Consider the following 20,814-nt stretch of genomic DNA (forward strand, 5'->3'; position numbering starts at 1 on the left):
GCTTCATCTATCTCCGTGCTTCAACTTTGACCGTAAATTTAACTATCAAGACCGATTGCAGCGGGAGCAAAATTATATAATTTTTTTTCTGCCGCAGTTGGTCTCGTTGGATAAATTTATGGTCAAAGTTGCACCTCGAAAAGCGCGGACGCACTATATTTTGGAACGGAGGGAGTACTTCTCTAGCCGACAAAAATTCTAGACCAGCGCTTGCACCGTACAAAGATCATATCAGCTTGCTACTTAGCTACCAACTCATCAGATGCGGAGCTAATTATGCTAGCACAGTGCACCATTACAAACATTCTATTCACGATAGTCCGTACCTACTCCACCTGGAAATACTTGTCGGAGGAATTCTTCGAAAAGTATTTCAAGACGGAGGGAGTATTATATCTTGCCTCCATTCCAGTCACATCCTTTCTTTCTCTAGTGATAACATGCTCTGGACCTAGGTGCAGAGAAACATGGACATGCATGCGCCAACTGACCTGAACTGCACTCAACTAAGTTCCAACAGGGCACAAAGAATGATCATGCCAGTTGCTAAAACACTGTGCACATCAAACATGCTGTCAACAACTCAGATGGCTAGGACGGAGCACAACACGTCAGAAAGCGTACAGACCGAGTTACAGATTCCTGCTTTTATTCATGTAATATCACTAATAAAATGCTAGTGTTTATTCTGTCAACTGTCTATAACAACAATGCGACTCCCAAAAGAATAATTATTAGCTTAAACAACTTGGATCACGCCTACTGCATTCCGGGAAGAAATGTTGTTGGTCATGTTTTGTTGGGAGGGCAGGCCAACCGTCAGCTCCAGATCCTTGTTCTCTGCTGCATGATCTGTCTTCGCAGCCGTCGCAGGAGGCAATGGTGAAGGACCGCTTTTCGGGATCAGGAATGCGCTAGTACATGAAGTCAGGTTAGCTTCAAATGTCAGGGCACTTGTGTTGGCAGTCGCGGGAGCTGATGGAGGTGTCCCTTCAGGGACTATTGGAATTGGTCTGAACAGCGAGGGTACCCGCGAGAAGCAATCCTGACAACATGGCGTACAAGCATCAAAGGTCAGTTACTAAATAAGCATAGTGATGGTGCACAATACGCATACGCATAGCAACAAACAACAAATATGCACATCATGGTACGAGCTGTTGACACCTAGACCATAGTGCAGGTAATACGCACCCAGTATACCAACCAAAAGCACAAATGGCACATGCAATGCAGTTTCCTATAAGACCAATATTACTTTACCCACTATCTACGTAGTAAGCATGGTACTTAGTGATAAATAATCTTGAAGTTGGAAGTTGCAGTTTTTATCACAATTCTCATATTTATGTGTGTAAGCTTGAATTTTAAAGTAACTCTACGAAATAAGGCACCCGATTGTTGTGTTGGCATTTGAAACCACTGTTCTGGAACAATTGTGCTAGACCTTCTGCAACAGTGATGGTACCAATACAGTACAGGATTCAAAAACATCATTTTTTATCATCTTATCGTTACTTGTTTGTTGGACTAAGACAGCAGAACTATGCTAAAAGTGTGAAGGGTATGATAGCCCTAACGGTGGGGTATACAGCGCAGCCTACCTATATGATGCTCCAAGACTCTCCAACAAGAGACCATCCAAATCATCGCAAAAGACTCTACAAAATTTAACAAGTTAAGGATTAGGGTGGTCTAATGTCCAACGAAAATGCAGGCTACACACAAATGACAGAAAACTAATGATGATTTGACCGGTTAACTTAATTTTCTTCCTAATGTATACTTTTAATGTGAAACTGAAATAAAACTATGATGATTTGCATAGTACTACCTTAATAGAGAGTAAATAGGAGCACCAAACAACTAGCACATACGCACTATAACTCGAATCCCCAAATCTACTAGTGAACCCCAAACTGCAAATAAATTTTCTCTAAATTCTTTCTTCAACTAGAATATGATTGTGACTAGTTTGTAAGATATCTAGTAAATAATAGAGTACTCCCTCCGTTCCAAAATAATTTGAGTTCTGGGTTTGTCCTAAGTGTTAAGATCTACAATACCAAATACACGTAGTACGAAAATATATTTTATAAAGAATCTCATGAGACTAGTTTGATGTTCTAGATGTTAATATATTTTTCCATAAACTTGGTCAACAAGTTAGACTTAAGGCAAACCTAGAACTTCAATTATTTTGGAACGGAGGGGGGAGGGGGTATGTACAGAAAATTAGCAGTGATCTGCTAACTGTATTTTGACAATATCAAATACTACAGCATGGTACTTGCATTACCATGTGGTTCATTTTGCTGAGACTTCCATCCACATTTGTTGCCGTAAAAGATGGAACTGGGGGAGGAAGATCTCTTGTAACTTGTTTTGCTAGATTAGCTGCATTCGAAGATGATACTCCTTCCTGAAAATGAGATTGCCATATCTAGTTCAGTGCTGACCTAGCATGCTAAAATTAAACAGCGTGTAAATCATGAACTTACCAAGCTGCTGTTCTGGAGTTGATTAGTCATAGTTACCATATCATGAAATTTTGCCATTGTTGGTGGTAAGATGGGGCAATTTGGTGCTGGTGACTGCATTCACAAGTGTGCAGAGCATTGTTAAGAAATATTAGACGTCAGGTAAGTACTCCACATGCTGGGCAGGAAGCAAAATTACCAAATCGCTTGCCATCATATCGAAAAGGCTAGACCTGCGCTTCTTCTTGTTTGGATTAGTTTGTCTGAGAAAATATTTCTGAGCATGACTGGCCACTTGAGTTGGTGTCCTGGTAGTAACGAAATTTTTTGCTATACCCCTCCAGTCTCCCTTCCCCAGCTTTTCGAGACCAGCAAGAAATGTCCTATGCTCTTCTTCAGTCCAAGGGACAGCTGCATAGTTGCAATAAATACTATTAACCGAATGGCAGCAGATACATATATGCATCAAAGAGCTGTAGTTGGAAAAAAAAAATCCACATATTCATATTTCTCTTCTTTAAATTAATATGGTAAAAGCTCTTGTTGAGTTGGCTATGAGAACACTTTGCTATAAAAGCTGTCCCGAAAGATTGACATGACGTCATCTGATTCTGCTGCTCCCAATACAAGTCGAGAACTGAATCCCGGTTATCTAAAAAATAATCAGAAGACAAGAATTTGCACAACAAAATAATAAGTAGCAAAAACATCAAGAGAAACCAATGCAATGGGGGGTAGCACATTCGACAAATAAATTTAAGCAACCAACTAAACATAGGTGGAGTGGGGGCATTCTTGTCATGTTACTTCTATTTTCATCAAATATATCAATATATGAGATAATCCTTGTATAGCCCAACACTTAGTATGGTATGTTTTGAAGTATTTCACTAATCCCAAGAACTATCACCACCACTCCGCTAGACTCAGGCAATGTCAGACGTCATCATTTCTTAACTTCATTAATAGCTTCTTTTGTAGCAACTCCTAAATCTAGCTTTCACGAGAACCTGAAACCTCACCAAACAACTTTACATCCGCCTTGCCTGCTTGTGCAAATAATGTATGGGATCATTTATGCAATGCGCTATTACTAATACTCTCATGTCTTTAGTCAGTTTACACTTGTCCAATAATCTAGGCCATTGCGGTTGCATTAGCATCCAGATAGAAAATGCACACCACTTTATTACTAGAAGATTTATACCGGGAGTAAACGCAGATCCATATAAGTGACATCATCATTCATTCAGTTCTAGCGGGCAAAGGCCTGAGACACCTCCCAAGAAGGCCCCATCTTCAAGTTAGCAAAATTGCAGGGTACTATTCCAAAGTATCAACTGGTGTTCTATTTTGGAAGGCTCTAATCCTTACGGAACAAACTATAATAGTGAACTAGAGAAAAACTGGAGTCTGGAACTAACAAACCAGGAAAACAGTTTTAATAACTGATCCAATATCACAATAACTGCAGGCACATCACTAGAAAAATGAGGTCCTGGTAAATTTCCTAACCAAACCTGGTAGTAAATAATGCATTATGAGAAAGCACCATTGCACTAGATGGCACCATTGTTTTTAAGGCGGTAAGGAGACCTAAGGCGAGCACCACCCGCTCTAGCGCCTAGGCGACGCCTAAGCGTCTAAGGCGGGCATATTTGTAAGGCGCTGCCAGGGCGCCTTATCGCCTAAGCGTCCAAGGCAGGACGCCTTAAAAACAATGGATGGCACGAAGTAAGGCTTCATAGGTCAGTGTGATGCAGAAAATGGATGACAAGTGGCGACCCGGATGAGCGGTGGAATGACGACCATGGATATTTTTTGCATGGCTACAAGTTTATGAGACTTTCAGACGCGGGCATTTGGCAACAGGTCATAACTTCCCTCGACAAAAGACACGGACCTCGTCTTTTCTAAGCACAATAGAGCTATGATCCATCAAATATGTAATTTCACAAAATTCACCAGACGCGAGATAAAAACTGTTCTCTCTTAAGCTTGTAACGAGGTAAATATAAGTACGCAAGCACTACACTACCTTAACATGGCCACAGAACATGGTGTAAATCAGGTACAGGTCTGGTGACAGTGTCGCTCAACCTCTTGCTTGAACGACTAAAAAGGCAAGCTTACACCCAGCCCTTGTATGATTGAATATACTATACATAAAAGAAATTCAATACAAATAAAAACCAAGGATTCTCTAACCAGTTATACATTTCCCAATCATCCATTGGACGTTACCTCCAATCCATACCCTGTTACCAAAGAAAATAACACCCCCCCCCCCCCCCCCCCCCTCCACATCCTTGGATCAGTTTTAAATAATTCTACTATGCAAAGAAGCTGTAGAGTAATAAAGGAGCTTTCAGCCAAGCTAAGAAGCTTGATGGATTCGCAAACAAACCATTGCACATCTACCACCTCCAAATCCTCATTAGCATTAAATCAATATACTCTAGCACCCAACATCTTACACATTCAATGGATCAATAAGCAAAGAGGAATTAAATGGTTGGTACAATACGAGCACAAAACAAGAGAACAAACTTCCCTCTTTTGTTGACCCGCAAACACCCGCCCCAATCGAAAATCTACCGCCTCAATAGACCTGAATCACTAGACTCTGCTGCATATAAGGTCAGTCTTTTGCTATGCACGCGCAAACACAAAGGAACACCATTTCGGCCAATCCAGGAAGCATATATAAGAAAAGTAAGAAAGGTCAGAGCTCTATACATCCGAACAGGCTATGATGATCAAACTAAACATTTGTACGAGGGGAACGAGACGATCCATGGCCAGATCTTTGCGTATTTGGATGCATCAAAGGAGAGAATTTGTTTAAGCAAAAAGGGAGAGGCGGCACCTTTCTTTCTCTCCTGCGCCCTCCGCCGCTTGCCGGACGACTGCAGAAGGCCGCCGTCGGAGAGGTAACCGTCGCCCGCGCCTCCAGCGTCCCCGGAGGGGCAGGCTGAGGCGAGGGCGGCCAGGTTGCCCATGCTCTTGCACTTGCGCATCACGTCCTCCCTCGCCGCCACCGGTGGGTTGGGGCTCGGATCCCGGTCACCGTCCGGGGGATCCAACTGCGGCGCCGGCGCCGGCGCAATGGTGACGCCGAAGAGGCGCATCCCTGGCGGGCGCGAATCTTGAGGCATCCCGGCGGCCGGCTCCGACGAGTGGGGCGGTGGCGTTTTATTGGGAGATGTCGGAGGGGACGAATGGAGACACATTGGCAATTTATCGGACAAACAAAAGAAATGGAGAGTGTTTTTTTTTAATATATACATATTGCTGTTGTTTCCTGATTTGTTCTATACTAGTGCTAGCACCTCTCTTCCTCCTGAGTTTTTCTTTTAGCATTTTAACTTCTCTACTGTATGCTTTTGTAACTAGTTTGTTTTGAGTGGTTTGTAGGAGTATTTTTTATGTCTTTGTACAGTCAGATGGCTAGAATTGTTGAGTCCCAGCAATGCTTTACAAGAATTGTCTCGAGTTATAATCTTAAAATGAGCACTTGGTATTTAGAAAAACAATGACAAAATTCAGATTAGCTTTTGAATTTTTTATAGGGTCCCGATAATTGCCACACGTGTGAACGTTAGGGAGGCTGCCCACACATTTTGTGTGGTGTATAAGAGAAACAACCCACACACCCACGTGTGGGCAAAAAAAGTAATGCACACACCTTTTTTTTTTCTCTCCCGATCCCTCTCACATGCGTGTGTGAGCAAAATAGATAACGCCCACACGCCCCGTACGTCAGGCCTCGTACCTCGTGGTCCGCCACGCCCGCGTGACAGTCACCGCGCATCCCGCAGTTGCCATGGTTCAGACCCTCGTCCATATTCGTTTAACTGCAGTTGTTATGTCGCTGAACTTCGGTTGCCATGTCGTACAATTACAGTTGCCATGGTTGCTCAACTGAAGTTGCCATGTATGGTTTGATCTACTGCAGTTGCCATGATTTTCAAAACTTTAGGAGTTGCCACCCATTAAACACTAGGCAGTTGCCATGTAGCACTACAAGAAGGCATGGCAAAAAAACATGTTTGGGTAAAAGAGAGAGTTGCCATGTGCTCACAAGCATGCTAGGGCAGTTGCCATGTAAAAAAAAGAGTTGCCATCTGCTTACGTGCACGCTACGGCAGTTGCCATGTACCATGCAAAAACACATGGCAACTCGGGTAAAAAGCGTTGCCATCTGCTTACAAGCAAAGTTAGGGCAGTTGCCATATACCTGCAGAAACACATGGCAACTGTCAGCTTTGGGTGTGGGCTAGGAGACGGGCGTGTGAGCGAAGTGATAAACGCCCACACACCAGCCCCCTCTGCGTGAGTGAAACTAGTGTGTGGGCGAATTGCTAAACGCCCACACACCAGTCACCCGTGTGATGAAAAAAGGACGTGTGGACGATCGAATGAATGCCCACACACCAGCTTAATCCTACGTGGCACACAAAAACTGCTAGAACGCGCCAAGATTCATGCATAATTGATTGAACGAGGATCCATGCGTGTGGGCGAGTTGCCAGACGCCCACACGTGTGGGCGTTAACATTTCCGTTTTTATATCCTATAAAGATTATTAATAAAATCTACAATATTACCCGCTAAGAAAACTACAATAGCATTCTATATTTGGACCGTGAAACCCGATCGGTGTATTTCATTTAGCCCCTCTTGCATTATTGGTAACATATTTGTTCCAGTGGTCAATTTTGTCGAATGTTTTTGTGATCAACGGTCACTGGAGCTAAGCAGTTGTAAGCTTTGATTGGCGTGTTGGATAGGAAACATGTTGCTTCTAATTAATTCCATATGAGTATTACCCGCAAATAAAAAAATTATATCCATACTGAAATTCTTGAATGATAGAATTTCATACTGTTCAATAATTGGACTCTTAATATTTGTTCACCCTGTCGAACCAATTGTTTATTGAGAACTGTGTTTCCAATTTTGAGGCATTGGTCGAGGAACGGAGGTTATAAGTTATACTTTTGGATAAACTACACCAAGGGAAAAAATTGATATTTACTTGATGTTGATTTTCATTTTGGCACACACTGGCTATCCTAAGCTGGAAATCTTAAAACCGTCAAACTAGGCACGATGCATGCGTCAGAGCATCTTCCTCATGTGATTAAGTTGTAATAGCCAGCTTAAACTTATTTGTTATGTCCTATTTTATTATGCTTTGGGTTTGGATCTCTCAACCATTCTTTATTCTCTAACTTGATACCGATCGTGAGATGATTCCAATCGCAAGCTTGTGTTTAGCACGTATGTACATACAATGTACGGAGTATCTCTACTCCTAATGTCTTAGTTGGTAGGTCGTGTTCCGGATTTTATTTTCGTCCCACCTCACCTGGTCTTTTTTAGTACTTCTTTGATACTTCCTCCCACCTCCCCCTTAGAGAGATGGTTTTTTTTCGTCCTTCCCCGCACCTCCCGCTTTTAACGTCTAGCGATGCCTGCGAGCGAGGTCGAAAAAAAGCCTACGAAAGAAAACCAACGAAAAAAACCCACGACCGAGGCAACGCACACCCTCCCTCCGCAAACCCTAGCCGCCGCACGAGGGAAGAGATGAGGGACAGGACGTTGCGTCCACACATCTCCACCGCCGGCCATGCACGACCGCTCCTCCACGACGACACCAACCGTCCAGAAGCGGAGTCGCCGCCTCGACCCGGGGTCCCCCCGTCCCCGCCGTGGTCGGCGCCACGCCCATCCCGAGGCACCACCCGCTCGTTGTCGGCACGCCCGAGCTTGCCAAGAAGTTCGCCGTGCCGCGGAGGGGCTCCTGGGGCCGAGAAGCATAGCGGCGCCGGTGATGCCGGGGTGCTCTTATCACCCAAGGTTGTCAGGCCCATCGCGCTCAACTTCGAGGAGAGGACGCCCGTCAAGGAGCGGCCCTCGCCAGCGCGGAGCTCGGCGTCGGTCAAGAAGAGCACCACCATCATGCCCAGGCTGGTGACACGCGGCTGGAGCTTCGTTGCCGACAGGGCGACCCACCTCCTCCTCCACAGAACAAGATCCCAAAGGGCCGGTTCCACCTGTATGTACTCTGCACACCTGAACTGAACATGTTCTGTCTTGCAGCTTCTGAAGCTGATTTGAACTGAAGCTTAAAGTGTATGTGCAGGAGAAGAGCTCGATGAGCTGCACGGCTCACGCACGATGAGCAGGAGGCCCAGGGAGAAGGAGCCCTCCTTGCTGGTCTCTAGCCGGCGTCGGCAGCACAGCCGCCTCCCCCAAGAGGAGGCCCTCCTTGTCGGCCTCTCCCGTGCTGGTGCCAGGGAAGCTCAATGCTCTCGGCAAGGTAAGTGATCACATTCAGATGGGCTCTTCTCTCTGTCAGTTTTTCTATCTGCCTTTTCTTTGAACTGATCCGACGCTGGGAAATTTTATTTCAGGAAACCAGGGAGCAGGCGCAGAATCAATGGCAAGCCGAGTCGACAGGTGACTTCACACATCAGATTGAATCAATGGTGATTTTCTACTGGCACATCTGTGCAAAAAAAATGACAATTGATAGCCTCTTCTTTAGCTATCATACCATGTGTTGTGTCACTAAGTTACGATCTCAGCTGTGGTCTACATATTTTCAGATTACTGAAGTTTATAGCCCTCCAATGCAGTATATGTATGCTTTACAAAATTATCCGAGTATTGCAAAATTGCATGATACATCAAATTGGAGCGTAGCCTACATACTGATGGACTGTGGACTTATGTTGCTTATTTAGAGGCTACCGTACATGGATTTGGTATGATATTGATTGCAGAAATTTCTATACGACTCTTGCGAATTTCAACCTTGTTCTTCTCCATGATTTAGGAAAACTACAACTATTTGGTGCACGATCTAAAATAGCTGCAGGCTAATCCTCCGCTAATGTTCATAATGTTATGTGGTACACAATATGGGTAAAGGAGAGCACATTGCTCTAATGTTTTTGCATATGATATTAAATCAGACATTTCAGTGGATAATATATGGTATTGACTTGGACATTGGTGCTGTGGAACAACCTAGCGGGTATTGGATCTTATAGAATTATAGAGTTGGCAGGGTCTGAAAATCATGGTGTTGGTGTTTCAGCCTATCAAACGCTAACCCGTCTCGCGGTGCGCCACCGCCCGTCGCGGCCGCCCCCGCCACCTCCCGCCGCAGCCGCCGCCCCAGCTCCAGCCATGGTTGCCGCCCCACCTCCAGCCGCGGCCGCCGCCCCCACGTCCCACCGCGGTCGCTCCCCGCGCCAACGACCCCTTCCCCCGCCGCCGCGCCACGGGTCCACTTCGCCATGAGCTCCAGCGCCGACCATCCCGCCGCTGCTCGTGATCCCCTCTTCCATCAGCTCCACTTCACCGGAACTGTAAGTCCACATGAGTATGCGTAGCAGGTTCACCAGATCCTCCTAACATGTTCTTCCTTCTCCAAAAATATTTTCTTTTATGTTTAATTCTTCGTCATATGATCATTTCCTATTACCCCGGTGCAGGCCAGTTTGTGATGTTAGATAGTAGTTGTGTAATATATATATGCTAGATAAGGTTTTGTACTCCTGATTCTAATGTTTTGTTTCTCACGCCTGAATTCAGGAAAATCAGCCAAGATACACAACAAACATATCAACCGCAGCTATCTGCTATGCGCACATGTGCGAAAACAAACTTATTAATCCTTTGCCGCAGACAATACTGAAGCACTAACACAAACAAGATCCTTCTGAAGGTAGTCTCTGAATGCAAATGATCATGACTTATGAATTTGGAGCCATGGCCCATGTGTAGGCAAGGGCAATGATCCCATTTACTACTTGAGCGGTCCAACAGAGGTATTTCTATTTTTCTATCCTCAGAAGAAAAAAACAGTGAAAAGAAGATAGAGCTCGTTTAGTTTGTTTCTACAAATCTTCGACAACACGTTTATAACAATATCACCAGCCTAAATGCTTGTTACTTACAATATTTTTAATTTAGTTGACCTCTTGAATGCAGATTATTGAAGGTTGTTTCTGAAGTTGTGATTGACTGGAACCAAAGGAAAGTTGGAGACTTTTTTGGTGTCAATTGCTTGGATTAAGTGGGAGTGAAGATGTTCTTTCTGTCTATATCTGGTTCTATTATTGGCAAATTTGTGCCTTCGAGATTGCTGCGAGTGTTTGTGTTCTCGAGCTGAAAATTTAGATTATTACCATGTTTGGTCTCCTGAATATAAATCATGATTCTTTGCATCTCAATTGCAGACCAGCAGACCTTTCCGTCCTCATATTCCCCGGATTCGTTTTCTGCGATCGAGCGCCCGAGCGGTTGCATCTAGACAGCAGGTGCGCGCTCCATTTCAGTAGTTATACTTCAGTCCAGAAGTTTTTTGGGGCTCTCTAACTTTTTTGAGTGGTTTTTCCAGTTCCCTTTACAACCGAGTTAGCTTTATACTATGAGCAGTGAGCAAGTCATGTATAAAGCAAAAACAAAATATTGGTCTGCTATCAAGTGGTACATTTATTTGAACTCTAAGGGCAGGTTCAGGGTCTCATGAAGAGGGCATGTGTTTGTATTAGGTGAGATCTGAACTGATTCTGACCAATGTGAAATTAATTTTGTTGTTGATGGATCTGCAATTATTTTTATGTGCACAGAAGTGTCGTAGTTGAGAAGCCTGAGAAGAATATATCACTTAGGTACAGATTCGAGCTAGGGTTTTTCATTTTCTCCTTCCAATCCATTTATCATGCGATAATTTGCCCATAAAAGACATACATGATGGTCGTCGTTGGACAGACTATATTTGTTTACTTCTACCCATAAATTTAAAGTCCTGAACATGTATATTACACATCTCTTGCAGGATATATTAATATTAAACTATGTGTGCGTTCCACTGCATTCATCTATTTAAGGCATGATATTTGTAAGCTTGGTTCAGGCTGCGCCGCATCTATCTATATAATGCACAATATTTCTAATGCACAATATTGTTTTATCGATGTAAAACCCTTGACAAATTATCCATTCCTTTTTCGCAGATCAGAAGGTTTTGCAGTTGACAAGCTTACAGGTTTGAGCACCCCGAACAACGGGGTGGACCCTTTGACCTGTGGGTTTTGCTGGTACCAAGAGAAGGAGGTTCCTTTTAACCTGCAGGAGCTCTACCAATGGCAGCGTGCTTTCCTTGACAATGACGTGGTACTGCACGTATGCAAGATGCAGCGAGTGAAATCGGCCAAGAGGGCATCTTGCAAGCAGCACCAAATCCTATATTATGGGACCGAGTGAGTACCTCAAAGAAGAAATAATTTTTTTGATGTAGGAATATCTGTAGGCTGATTATGCTTTGATGTATAGATCGCAGTAGCACTTAGGTAAAATATAAGTTCTTAGCCAGTTCAATAGTACTTTTGTTGAACAAAGCTCAATTGACATTACGCTAAAACCTCGAGAATACATGAGGGGACAAGGCAAGTGTTGTTTGTAATGACTTGTGTTATGATATTGCAAAATAGATTAGATGGAAAAGTACATAGCATTGCCATGGAATATTTAATACTTTTAGATCTGCCTGTTCATATGATGGCATCCACAAAATCCTTTCTACCATGTGGGTGTGTTTGTGTCAGAATTGTTTCACGCAAATAGTCAAATTATTTTCTATGTGTATGCTTCTCCTTTTATCAACTTATGAGAAATTATATTAATGGGACATGCTTTATTTGCAAGATATAGATGTCTTAACTTGATAAAAGGATTATATATCGAATGTGTTTGTGCGACTAAAGATGAGGCATGCTTTATTTGAAAATTTATATTGAGTGTGTTTGTGCGAATGGAGATGGAGGATGGCTTGTGCTCTCTCTTGTGCGGTTACCACGGTACTCCGGCCATTATGAAGAGGTGTTGTGGCGGTGGTAATGTGTTCCAACTTGGACGGCGTTGCCCTCATTCTGGTGTACGGAGCTAGAGATGTGTAGTGCTATGGATGAAAGTCATGTGCAGCTTAGGTCTGTGCCGGTGGCGACGCCGCCTGTGGGTGCCGTTCCACTCCTTGGAGGCATCGTCGAGGTGTGTCGGCATCTTTCCCCTCACATTAGTGTTTGGTGATCGTAGTGCTATGGATGAAAGTCATGTGCAGCTTAGGTCTGTGCCGGTGGCGACGCCGCCTGTGGGTGCCGTTCCACTCCTTGGAGGCATCGTCGAGGTGTGTCGGCATCTTTCCCCTCACATTGGTGTTTGGTGATTGTCTCCAGGCGAAAGCCTAGGTTCTCATAAATAATGTTCAACAAATTGGAATTCATTTAGCAAGCAATTTTTATCTTTCCTTTGAACTCATCTATCTATCTATATCTATCTATCTATCTAATCTATATCTATCTATACCTATACTAATTACAGACTCCCTAGAAATCCTTAGGTTAATCAGTAATTAGGAGCCGTTGATCAGGTGGGACCAAATTATTACTGTGTAGATCTCTCATGAATCTCTCCCCAAAAGAAAAAAGATCTTATAGATATTTCTCTCACGACTGAAATTTCTCAATGTCTCATGCGTAGAAAAAGTCTCACTTATCTCTTTCCCACAATCCCATTCAATCTCAGAAAACAATATAAACAATCTCTCACTTATCTCTCTCCAAATAGGGAAAAACTTTCACGTATATCTCTCCGCACGTGTAAAGGAAGTCTCACGTACGCATCTCTCCCACAACCACACTTAAACAATTTGGAAAAGAAAATCCACCACATGATCCTAATGCATAATTTTTTTCCTCCTTTAATTAAAGCAATTTCTATCTCTTTTGGGAAAAAAACTAAATCTACTCCACGATCTCTTCCTCATTAGTACTCCATGATATCTTCCTTCATACTTCATGGACTCTTCCTATTCTCCATCGGACTTTCCCCACGTGGAAAATAATTCCATCCACGACTTCTTCCTCTTCTCCATGATCTCTCTTTCTGTCTCCGCCAATGAAAAACGAATGCATAGCCTCTCTGAAGCTGAACAAGGTAGGTTTGGAAATTGATTCCTTGTGCTTAAGGAGATTATCAGATCAATCCTCATCAGGATCAGGTTCGTTTTCTTGCTGGTTTACACTTCAATCCACCGTTAGATTTTCTTTGGTTGTGGGTCTCCCTCTGACACCTATTCTTCATGTTTCCTTGTCATGCTGCTGTCGACGTCCATCAATATTGGTTGTATATGTGAGTTGTTGCCGCCGTGGAGGCAGATACTTCTGGGCCTCTTCTCTCTCAGACACTGTGTGCACGTGCACATCGCCTTTCTAGCCAGAAAGATTGAACACGTTTATTTCTAGAGGCTATAAAGTTTTTCTTCATCCGAATTGATCTATGGAATTGGAGGACACGTGGTTTCCCAATCCCTGCAAAAAACGATATCTAATAACCTCCTCCTTGACGATCTTCCATGGAGCTTTAAAAAAAGGACTACTATGCTGCTAATAACAAAAATTAAATTGCATTAGGATTCATGAACTACTTATTTTCATCTTATATATGCTGACCTTTTCCTTCTTTCAGTGAAAAATCATGCATGTGCCCTTCGTGTTATATTACTGTAACCTTTCATACACATATAGGCCGTGAACTTAACAAGTCAAGTTTAAAAAGTTCCAACAATTCATGACCATAAAATTTTAATGCAGTTTGTTTAGCACTAAATGCCAGACTAAAAATCATGAGAGGATCTGATGCATCCGTCTGTAGTTTTTACCAGTAGATATGTGGAACATTACTTGCATTTGTGTTTCCTACCATGTTTGGTTACATTCATTGATCCCTGATCCCTTAGGTCTATTGGGAAATCTATACTTCGGCAGATTTCTCAGTTTTAAGTTTTATCCTTGAGCTGGACATCAGGTATCCACCTCTGAAATCACACTTATGGGTTCACCCTTTTTTCACCTGAGGCAGGCAGCCGCGATGGCCACTAGAAAAGTTGGCTCTTGCTTTGGTGTTTGGTGGGCAGCCGCATCCCGCCCCTCCTCCAACCTGAGCTACTGTAGATTACAAGTATGTTCTTATGAGAAATTACATCTTTGTTTGATTGAAAAAATTGTTTGTACATTTTTGGGGGAAGTTTTGTATTTCAATTATAAAGCCAGTGTAGGGTCAGGGTGTGCATTTTTTACAATGTGGTTTGGCCAGACCTGTGTCTAGAAAGTGATTTTCCCTTGTAGTACCTTCATGAGATTTTGACTTCTTACCCTAACTCGAGTTATGACATTGCAGATGCTGGGTGCAAAACTCCAACAATACTTCCATCTGCAGCAACAAACTCTGGTAGAGTTAACTCACGTCAGCATAAGGCATGAAGCTTTGGAATTTGCAGAAAAATTACTTACACTAAGAGGTAATTTGCAGTTAAAATATCTCCTTTATTTGGTTTAAGAACATGTTCTGATGTTACTTTTTATTTGTATATAAAATTCTAATAATTCTGCAGCAAGTCTTTCTCGAGGAAATAGGAAAAACTGCAACACTTTTTTTGTCTTTTTGAAGATGCACCATGGACCATAGTGAAAAATATCGCGAATAGATGTATCTAGCATTGAAATGCGCCTAGATACACCCGTTTGAGTGAAAAGTAATATGGATAAGAGGGAGTATCACTTTTTGATGTTGCAGGGCACCATGGTACATGTACGTGTCAAAAACATCAAGTTCAAAACTTCGTGGCATGCTTCCACCCAATGATTAGTCAACATGATATCAAATTTCAAGGTTGGGGAGAATCATAATGGACTACTGTACGTAGATGGACCTTGCTTGTGGCAGCACTATAACTATATGATAAATTTGGTTCTGATATATTCATGCTAATTTCCTATAATTATTTCTGGGTGCATTTGGATGCAAGGAACCATTGGTGCGCATATGCTACTGCCACAAAATCAATTTCCCATCTACTTCTTATTTCAGTCACATGAATGGGATCAATGCAAAGTAAGATTGCATTCTTATTCCATTTATTATTGCCCAAATCATTTATCATAGTTTAGACGGCATACTCATCTTGCTTCCAGTTTCCTCGAATGGTCTCTCAATCCATGTACCAGATCATTAGATGGCACGCATGTATGATGTATATACTTTGCCTTTACTCTGCATTTTTATTTGTCCTTTGTTTATGTTTCGATGCCCATATTTCAGCAATTAGCAAGTGCTTCAACATACTAGGAAGAAGTTGTTGTGGTCCGGAGTTGGAAGGATCAATAAAAACAGTAATCAGTGACTTGCTTTCTTTCTGAAAACATATCTGAAAGGAGGCTTGTTTGACATATGTTTCGATGCTCATATTGCAGGGTTTAGTGACTGCATCAACATTGTAGGAAGAAGTTCTTGTTTTCTGGAGTTTGAAACATCAGTAGTACACTTTTGAGATGCTCTTAGACCCTTTTTTTGACAAACACAACAATGTAGCTACTCCATTGAATAACTTACCTTGTGTTGGTATTCATCGTTATAAATAACACTGAGTCTTGTTCATCATGAATCTATATCAATATGTGTTGTGTTCTCTTTCAGAGAAGTGAACTTTGAGAACCCTCCTCATTCCGATCAATGAAAATTCCGAGGCTGAAAGTACAAACTTGATAAGACAAATTGATATACTTGGAGAAAAAATGGGTGTATTTGGACCTGGATGGTAACATAGGCATATTTGGAATAGGGTGACGACGGAGCAGAAATGGCCAAAAGAGTTTGAGTGGAAGGGCTTGTGGAAGAAGATATGAAATGACAACGATGCGATTTTGTTGTGTGATTGTTGTATGTATATTTAAGGTCCTTAGGAAAAGAAGTCCCAGTGAGGTAAAGTGACGGAGACACATATTAGATGGAGATGAAAGAACTCGGAGACAAATAGAGCATTATTCGTAGTTGGTTTGTGAATGAACATCTGGTGGGAAGAACGTTTTCATGTCCATATGCCCCCTTTTCTTAGTATTTGTACTAAGGTGAGGTGCATTATATATATCTCATCATTTGTTGGTGGTGTTCCATGTTGCGCATGTAGTAGAGTGAGACAACAAAACACCGACATAGAAGCCACATGCTGAGAAGGGGCAATAGATTGAGAGGATAATTTATATTGGAATAGGGGGGAAGATACTTGAGTTTGTGTTGTGGTTGAACATTTGTTGGCCCGTGGCAACGCACGGGCAGTCTCCTAGTATTTTATAAAATAACAAGTCAACAACGGGTCTCAACTTGATATTGCTGACAAGGACAATCAACTGCCCATTCTTTTATAGTAATGATGATGTATTTTTTGGGTACATCTATCAACATTGAGATGGGGACATAAGAATTTTGGACGTATGTGTTCAATTCCTGCATGGTAGGAAAAAAGGGTTTTAATATATGCCTAAATATACAAAAAATCATAGGGGTACGCACCTGCCGAGTCATGTCGGCCACCCGATTGCCTCACGATTCGTAAAGTCGTTGGATCCCGCACGATTGCGCAACAAGTTTTAAGTTTTAGTTTATGAAACTTATGATTTTGTCGGTTGCGGTTTCTAAAACTTACGACTTTGTGTGTCGGTCGTACTAAGTTTCAGCGATGGAAACTTACTAAATTTTTATAAATTTGTCAAAATGGATCTCATTCAAAAGCCCTCTGTCAATACGAAGGTGCTGGCATTGGACGCCACACAACCTGGGAAATGTAAACTAAAGAAGAGGAAGGCGTCAAGTGATGGCGGGTTTCCATTCTAGTATGGTAGGATTGGTAGTGTGGAGTTTCACGATCACTCCATGCTAGTATGATAGATTTGATAGTGTGTTGAGCTTCATGACCTGTCCATGCTAGTATGGTAGATGTGGTAGCGTGTTCAGCTTCATGATCAGTTCATGCTAGCATGGTAGATGCATGGTTCTTTTTTCAACTAGTCCTGATGCTACCATTGTAGGCTATGACCAACAAAGACTTTAGTCAGGACCTTGTCTTTTTGGATACCCAACAGACCTTTCCCTCGTGTGTTGAGGACTCCTAGCCAACGTTAACTCAGGATGCAAAAGCGTTTGAGGTCCTCACGTGTGTTCTTTAGTGGTGGCAATGCATGTGGTAGCTAATAAGGTGGCCATTAAGGCTGGGAAGGCACATATGAGGTGGTCAATGAAGGGGAGTACAATGAAATGGCTTCCTTCCCTGTCCACCTTCGTCGCCAACAAGATGTGTGATATCGACGCTAGCTAGGTGAGGATGATAAGGGCTTCAAGGAGGTGCACCTGAATGTTGTTGCCAAGATGGTGCTTGAGTTATATGGCACAGAGGTGACCTCAATACAAGGATAAAACCATCTTAGGAAGTGAACAGTGGAGTGAATCTGAGCTTCAAAGCTTGGAGACTATAGCGGTGCACAATGCGGTGAGGTCACCTTCACTATTCTGTTGGAGGTTGAACACTACCAAGGCCACATTGTGGTTAGCTAACCTATGACTTGTCTCGCTTGACCTAACATGCCAATCATAACTAACAGTGTTGTCTTTCATTCCTAGGATCACCCCAAGGACGCTGAGTACCTCAACAAGCCCATCTTTTTAGATGTAGACCATCTTCTCCTAGGGTTTGGCCAATCACAACTAATAACATTTTCTTCATTCTAAGCATCACCCCAAGGACGCTAAGTACCTCAACACGCCCATCTAGCACTACTATCAGATGCAGACCATCTTCTAGTGGGATCTGGCTACTGGCAAGCATGCCATGGGCACTAGTGAGCTTCTCGGTATACCTTCCCCTAAGTATCCAGACACTCAGGAGTCAGAGACCATCATCCTTGATGGCCTTGGCAAGATTGTTGATCATGATCTTGTTGCTGAGAGAAAGCGGAAGAGGGGCACCTTGATGGACGAGGAGGTGAGCGTCTTTAGCAGCATGACCGACACCATCAAAGGAGGTGGCATCCACCATTAAGGACAACAAGCCTATCAACATGCACCCTTCCCTCTACACTATTGTCATGGATAGCATTGGGTTCAATGAGGAGACTCTTATGGTCACTCTTAGCTGGGTCTTGGAGTTGTTGGTATAGAAGTACAACACAGGAAGCTCTGGCTTAGGATCTGGCTGAGTAAACATTACTACTTGTAGTGCAAGAGTATTTGAGATGGTGGCATGCATGATGATGATGATGTATATTTTTTTGGTACTTAGGCTTGAAAACTATTGATGGCATGTATATTTTGATGAGGTACTATATACTAACCCATCAGATGGTGAACTTGCGGTGGTAGGATCATACCCTCCTTTTGATGTGGTGGTAGGATGACAACATGGTAGGTTGGTGAACTTGTGATGCATTTGTGGATATGAATCATGCATGTTGACGTTGCTCCTGCTCCATATGTTCTTGTCAACTTGTGTTGTATGTCCTATTTTTTGAAACATTTTTTTAGGGAATGCCATCATTAAGTCAATTTATTGATTAATGTAAAATGCTTACATCATTCACGAGAGGATAAAAATAAAAGATGGAGGATTATCTACCCAATGACATGAAATACCATTCTCGTAATAATGTTTTTCCACCTCATGAGCTACAAATATTTGATTCCTGTACACAGTGCTTGAATTGGACATCTCATATCTTTGTAACCAAGTCCGCATAGTCAGCATAAACTACGCATCTTCAGTCCACCACCATGTAGACGATCCTATACCAGCTTCTACCAATTCAGTAGAGTCAGGTTCCGCAATAATTTGATGATATCCCATCGATGCCACCAACGGAAGTCCCTCTCATGTGCAAGCTTCCACCATCGATTCGTTGGAAGCATGTAACGTCCCGGATGTAACATTCCATAATTGTAACTCCAATCTTGCCATTTCCGGCTATGTGAGATGTTATATCCTCCGTGGTTGGGTTTTGTCCTCGTTTTGCATTTTGTTCATGTCATGCATTTCATCTCATGTCATCATGTTCATCTCATGCATCCGGTCATTTTCCCTGTTGTCCGTTTCGGAATCCGACACTCACACATGCACCCGTTGCACCTCTCAGATCTCGTTTCATCAGCGGGGGGGGGGGGGGGGGGGGGGGGGGGGGGGACGTTCTCAGAATGGGCCGAGATTTGTTGAGTGACCTTGGTACATCACCGGTAGGCCGCTTGTCAAATTTAGTTCCATTTGGAGGTCGTTTGATGCCCCAACGGTTAACCATGTAATCGACGAAACCCCTCTCTCTCTGCAGCCCAACACCCCTCCACAACAGCCCACTAGCCCATATAAACTCCCTCCATGCTCTCCGTCGTTGGATCACGATCGTGTGGGCGAAAATCACACCTCATTTGGACACTCCTAGCCCCCTCTACCTATAAATAGGCATCTGATACGTCTCCAACGTATCTATAATTTTTGATTGTTCCATCCTATTATATTATCTGTTTTGGATGATAACGGGATTTATTTTACACTTTTATATTATTTTTGGGACTAACCTATTAACCAGAGGCCCAACCCAAATTGCTGTTTTTTTTTGCCTATTTCAGTGTTTCGCAGAAAAGGAATATCAAACGGAGTCCAAACAGAATGAAACCTTCGGGAGCGTGATTTTTGGAACAAACGTGATCCAGAGGACTTGGAGTGGACGTCAAGCAATCAACGAGGAGGCCACGAGGCAAGGGGGCGCGCCTACCCCCCTGGGCGCGCCCTCCACCCTCGTGGGCCCCTCGTTGCTCCACCGACCTACTTCTTCCTCCTATATATATTCATATACCCCGCAAACATCCAGGAGCACCACGAAACCCTATTTCCACCGCCGCAACCTTCTGTACCTAAGAGATCCCATCTTGGGGCCTTTTCCGGAGCTCCGCCGGAGGGGGCATCGATCACGGAGGGCCTCTACATCAACTCCATGGCCCCTCCGATGATGTGTGAGTAGTTTACCTCATACCTTCGGGTCCATAGCTAGTAGCTAGATGGCTTCTTCTCTTTATTTGGATCTCAATACAAAGTTCTCCTCGATTCTCTTGGAGATCTATTCGATGTAATTGTAGGATCGAAAGTATGTCTAGAGGGGGGGTGATTAGACTACTTGACCAAATAAAAACTTAACCTTTTCCCAATTTTAGTTCTTGGCAGATTTTAGCTATTGTAGGACAAGTCAAGCAATCATCACACAATTCAAGCAAGCATGCAAAGAGTATATTGGCAGCGGAAAGTAAAGCATGCAACTTGCAAGAATGTAAAGGGAAGGGTTTGGAGAATTCAAACGCAATTGGAGACACAGATGTTTTTCCCGTGGTTCGGATAGGTGGTGCTATCCTACATCCACGTTGATGGAGACTTCAACCCACGAAG

General features: G+C 43.0%; 1 protein-coding gene across 2 annotated transcripts; it reads right to left on the bottom strand.

Moving 5' to 3' along the window:
- Positions 1-632: 632 nt before the first annotated feature.
- On the bottom strand, positions 633-5,728 carry LOC125521009 (transcription factor MYBS2-like). Of its 2 annotated transcripts, XM_048686056.1 has the most exons (6): positions 5,350-5,719; positions 2,680-2,891; positions 2,502-2,594; positions 2,300-2,422; positions 1,605-1,661; positions 826-1,045 (listed from the first exon to the last, which is right to left on the bottom strand). In XM_048686056.1, exons 1-5 carry the CDS (start codon positions 5,711-5,713, stop codon positions 1,647-1,649), a joined length of 807 nt encoding a protein of 268 aa, XP_048542013.1. In that variant the 5' UTR covers positions 5,714-5,719; the 3' UTR covers positions 826-1,045; positions 1,605-1,646. The 2 variants fall into 2 exon arrangements, with proteins under 2 accessions (XP_048542012.1, XP_048542013.1); XM_048686055.1 differs by lacking the exon at positions 1,605-1,661 and having other exon boundaries at positions 633-1,045; positions 5,350-5,728.
- Between the last annotated feature and the right edge of the window lie 15,086 nt (positions 5,729-20,814).

This window comes from Triticum urartu, chromosome 7 (genome assembly GCF_003073215.2).
Source record: "Triticum urartu cultivar G1812 chromosome 7, Tu2.1, whole genome shotgun sequence".
Classification (NCBI taxonomy): Eukaryota; Viridiplantae; Streptophyta; class Magnoliopsida; order Poales; family Poaceae; genus Triticum; species Triticum urartu.

Excerpts from the sequence above, each read along its gene's own strand:
- LOC125521009 (XM_048686055.1), bottom strand. The coding sequence starts at position 5,713 with ATGTGTCTCCATTCGTCCCCTCCGACATCTCCCAATAAAACGCCACCG. Across the intron at positions 2,595-2,679 it reads ATATGATGGCAAGCGATTTG|TCACCAGCACCAAATTGCCC; the intron begins GTAATTTTGCTT and ends TTGTGAATGCAG. Across the intron at positions 2,423-2,501 it reads AACTCCAGAACAGCAGCTTG|GAAGGAGTATCATCTTCGAA; the intron begins GTAAGTTCATGA and ends TCTCATTTTCAG.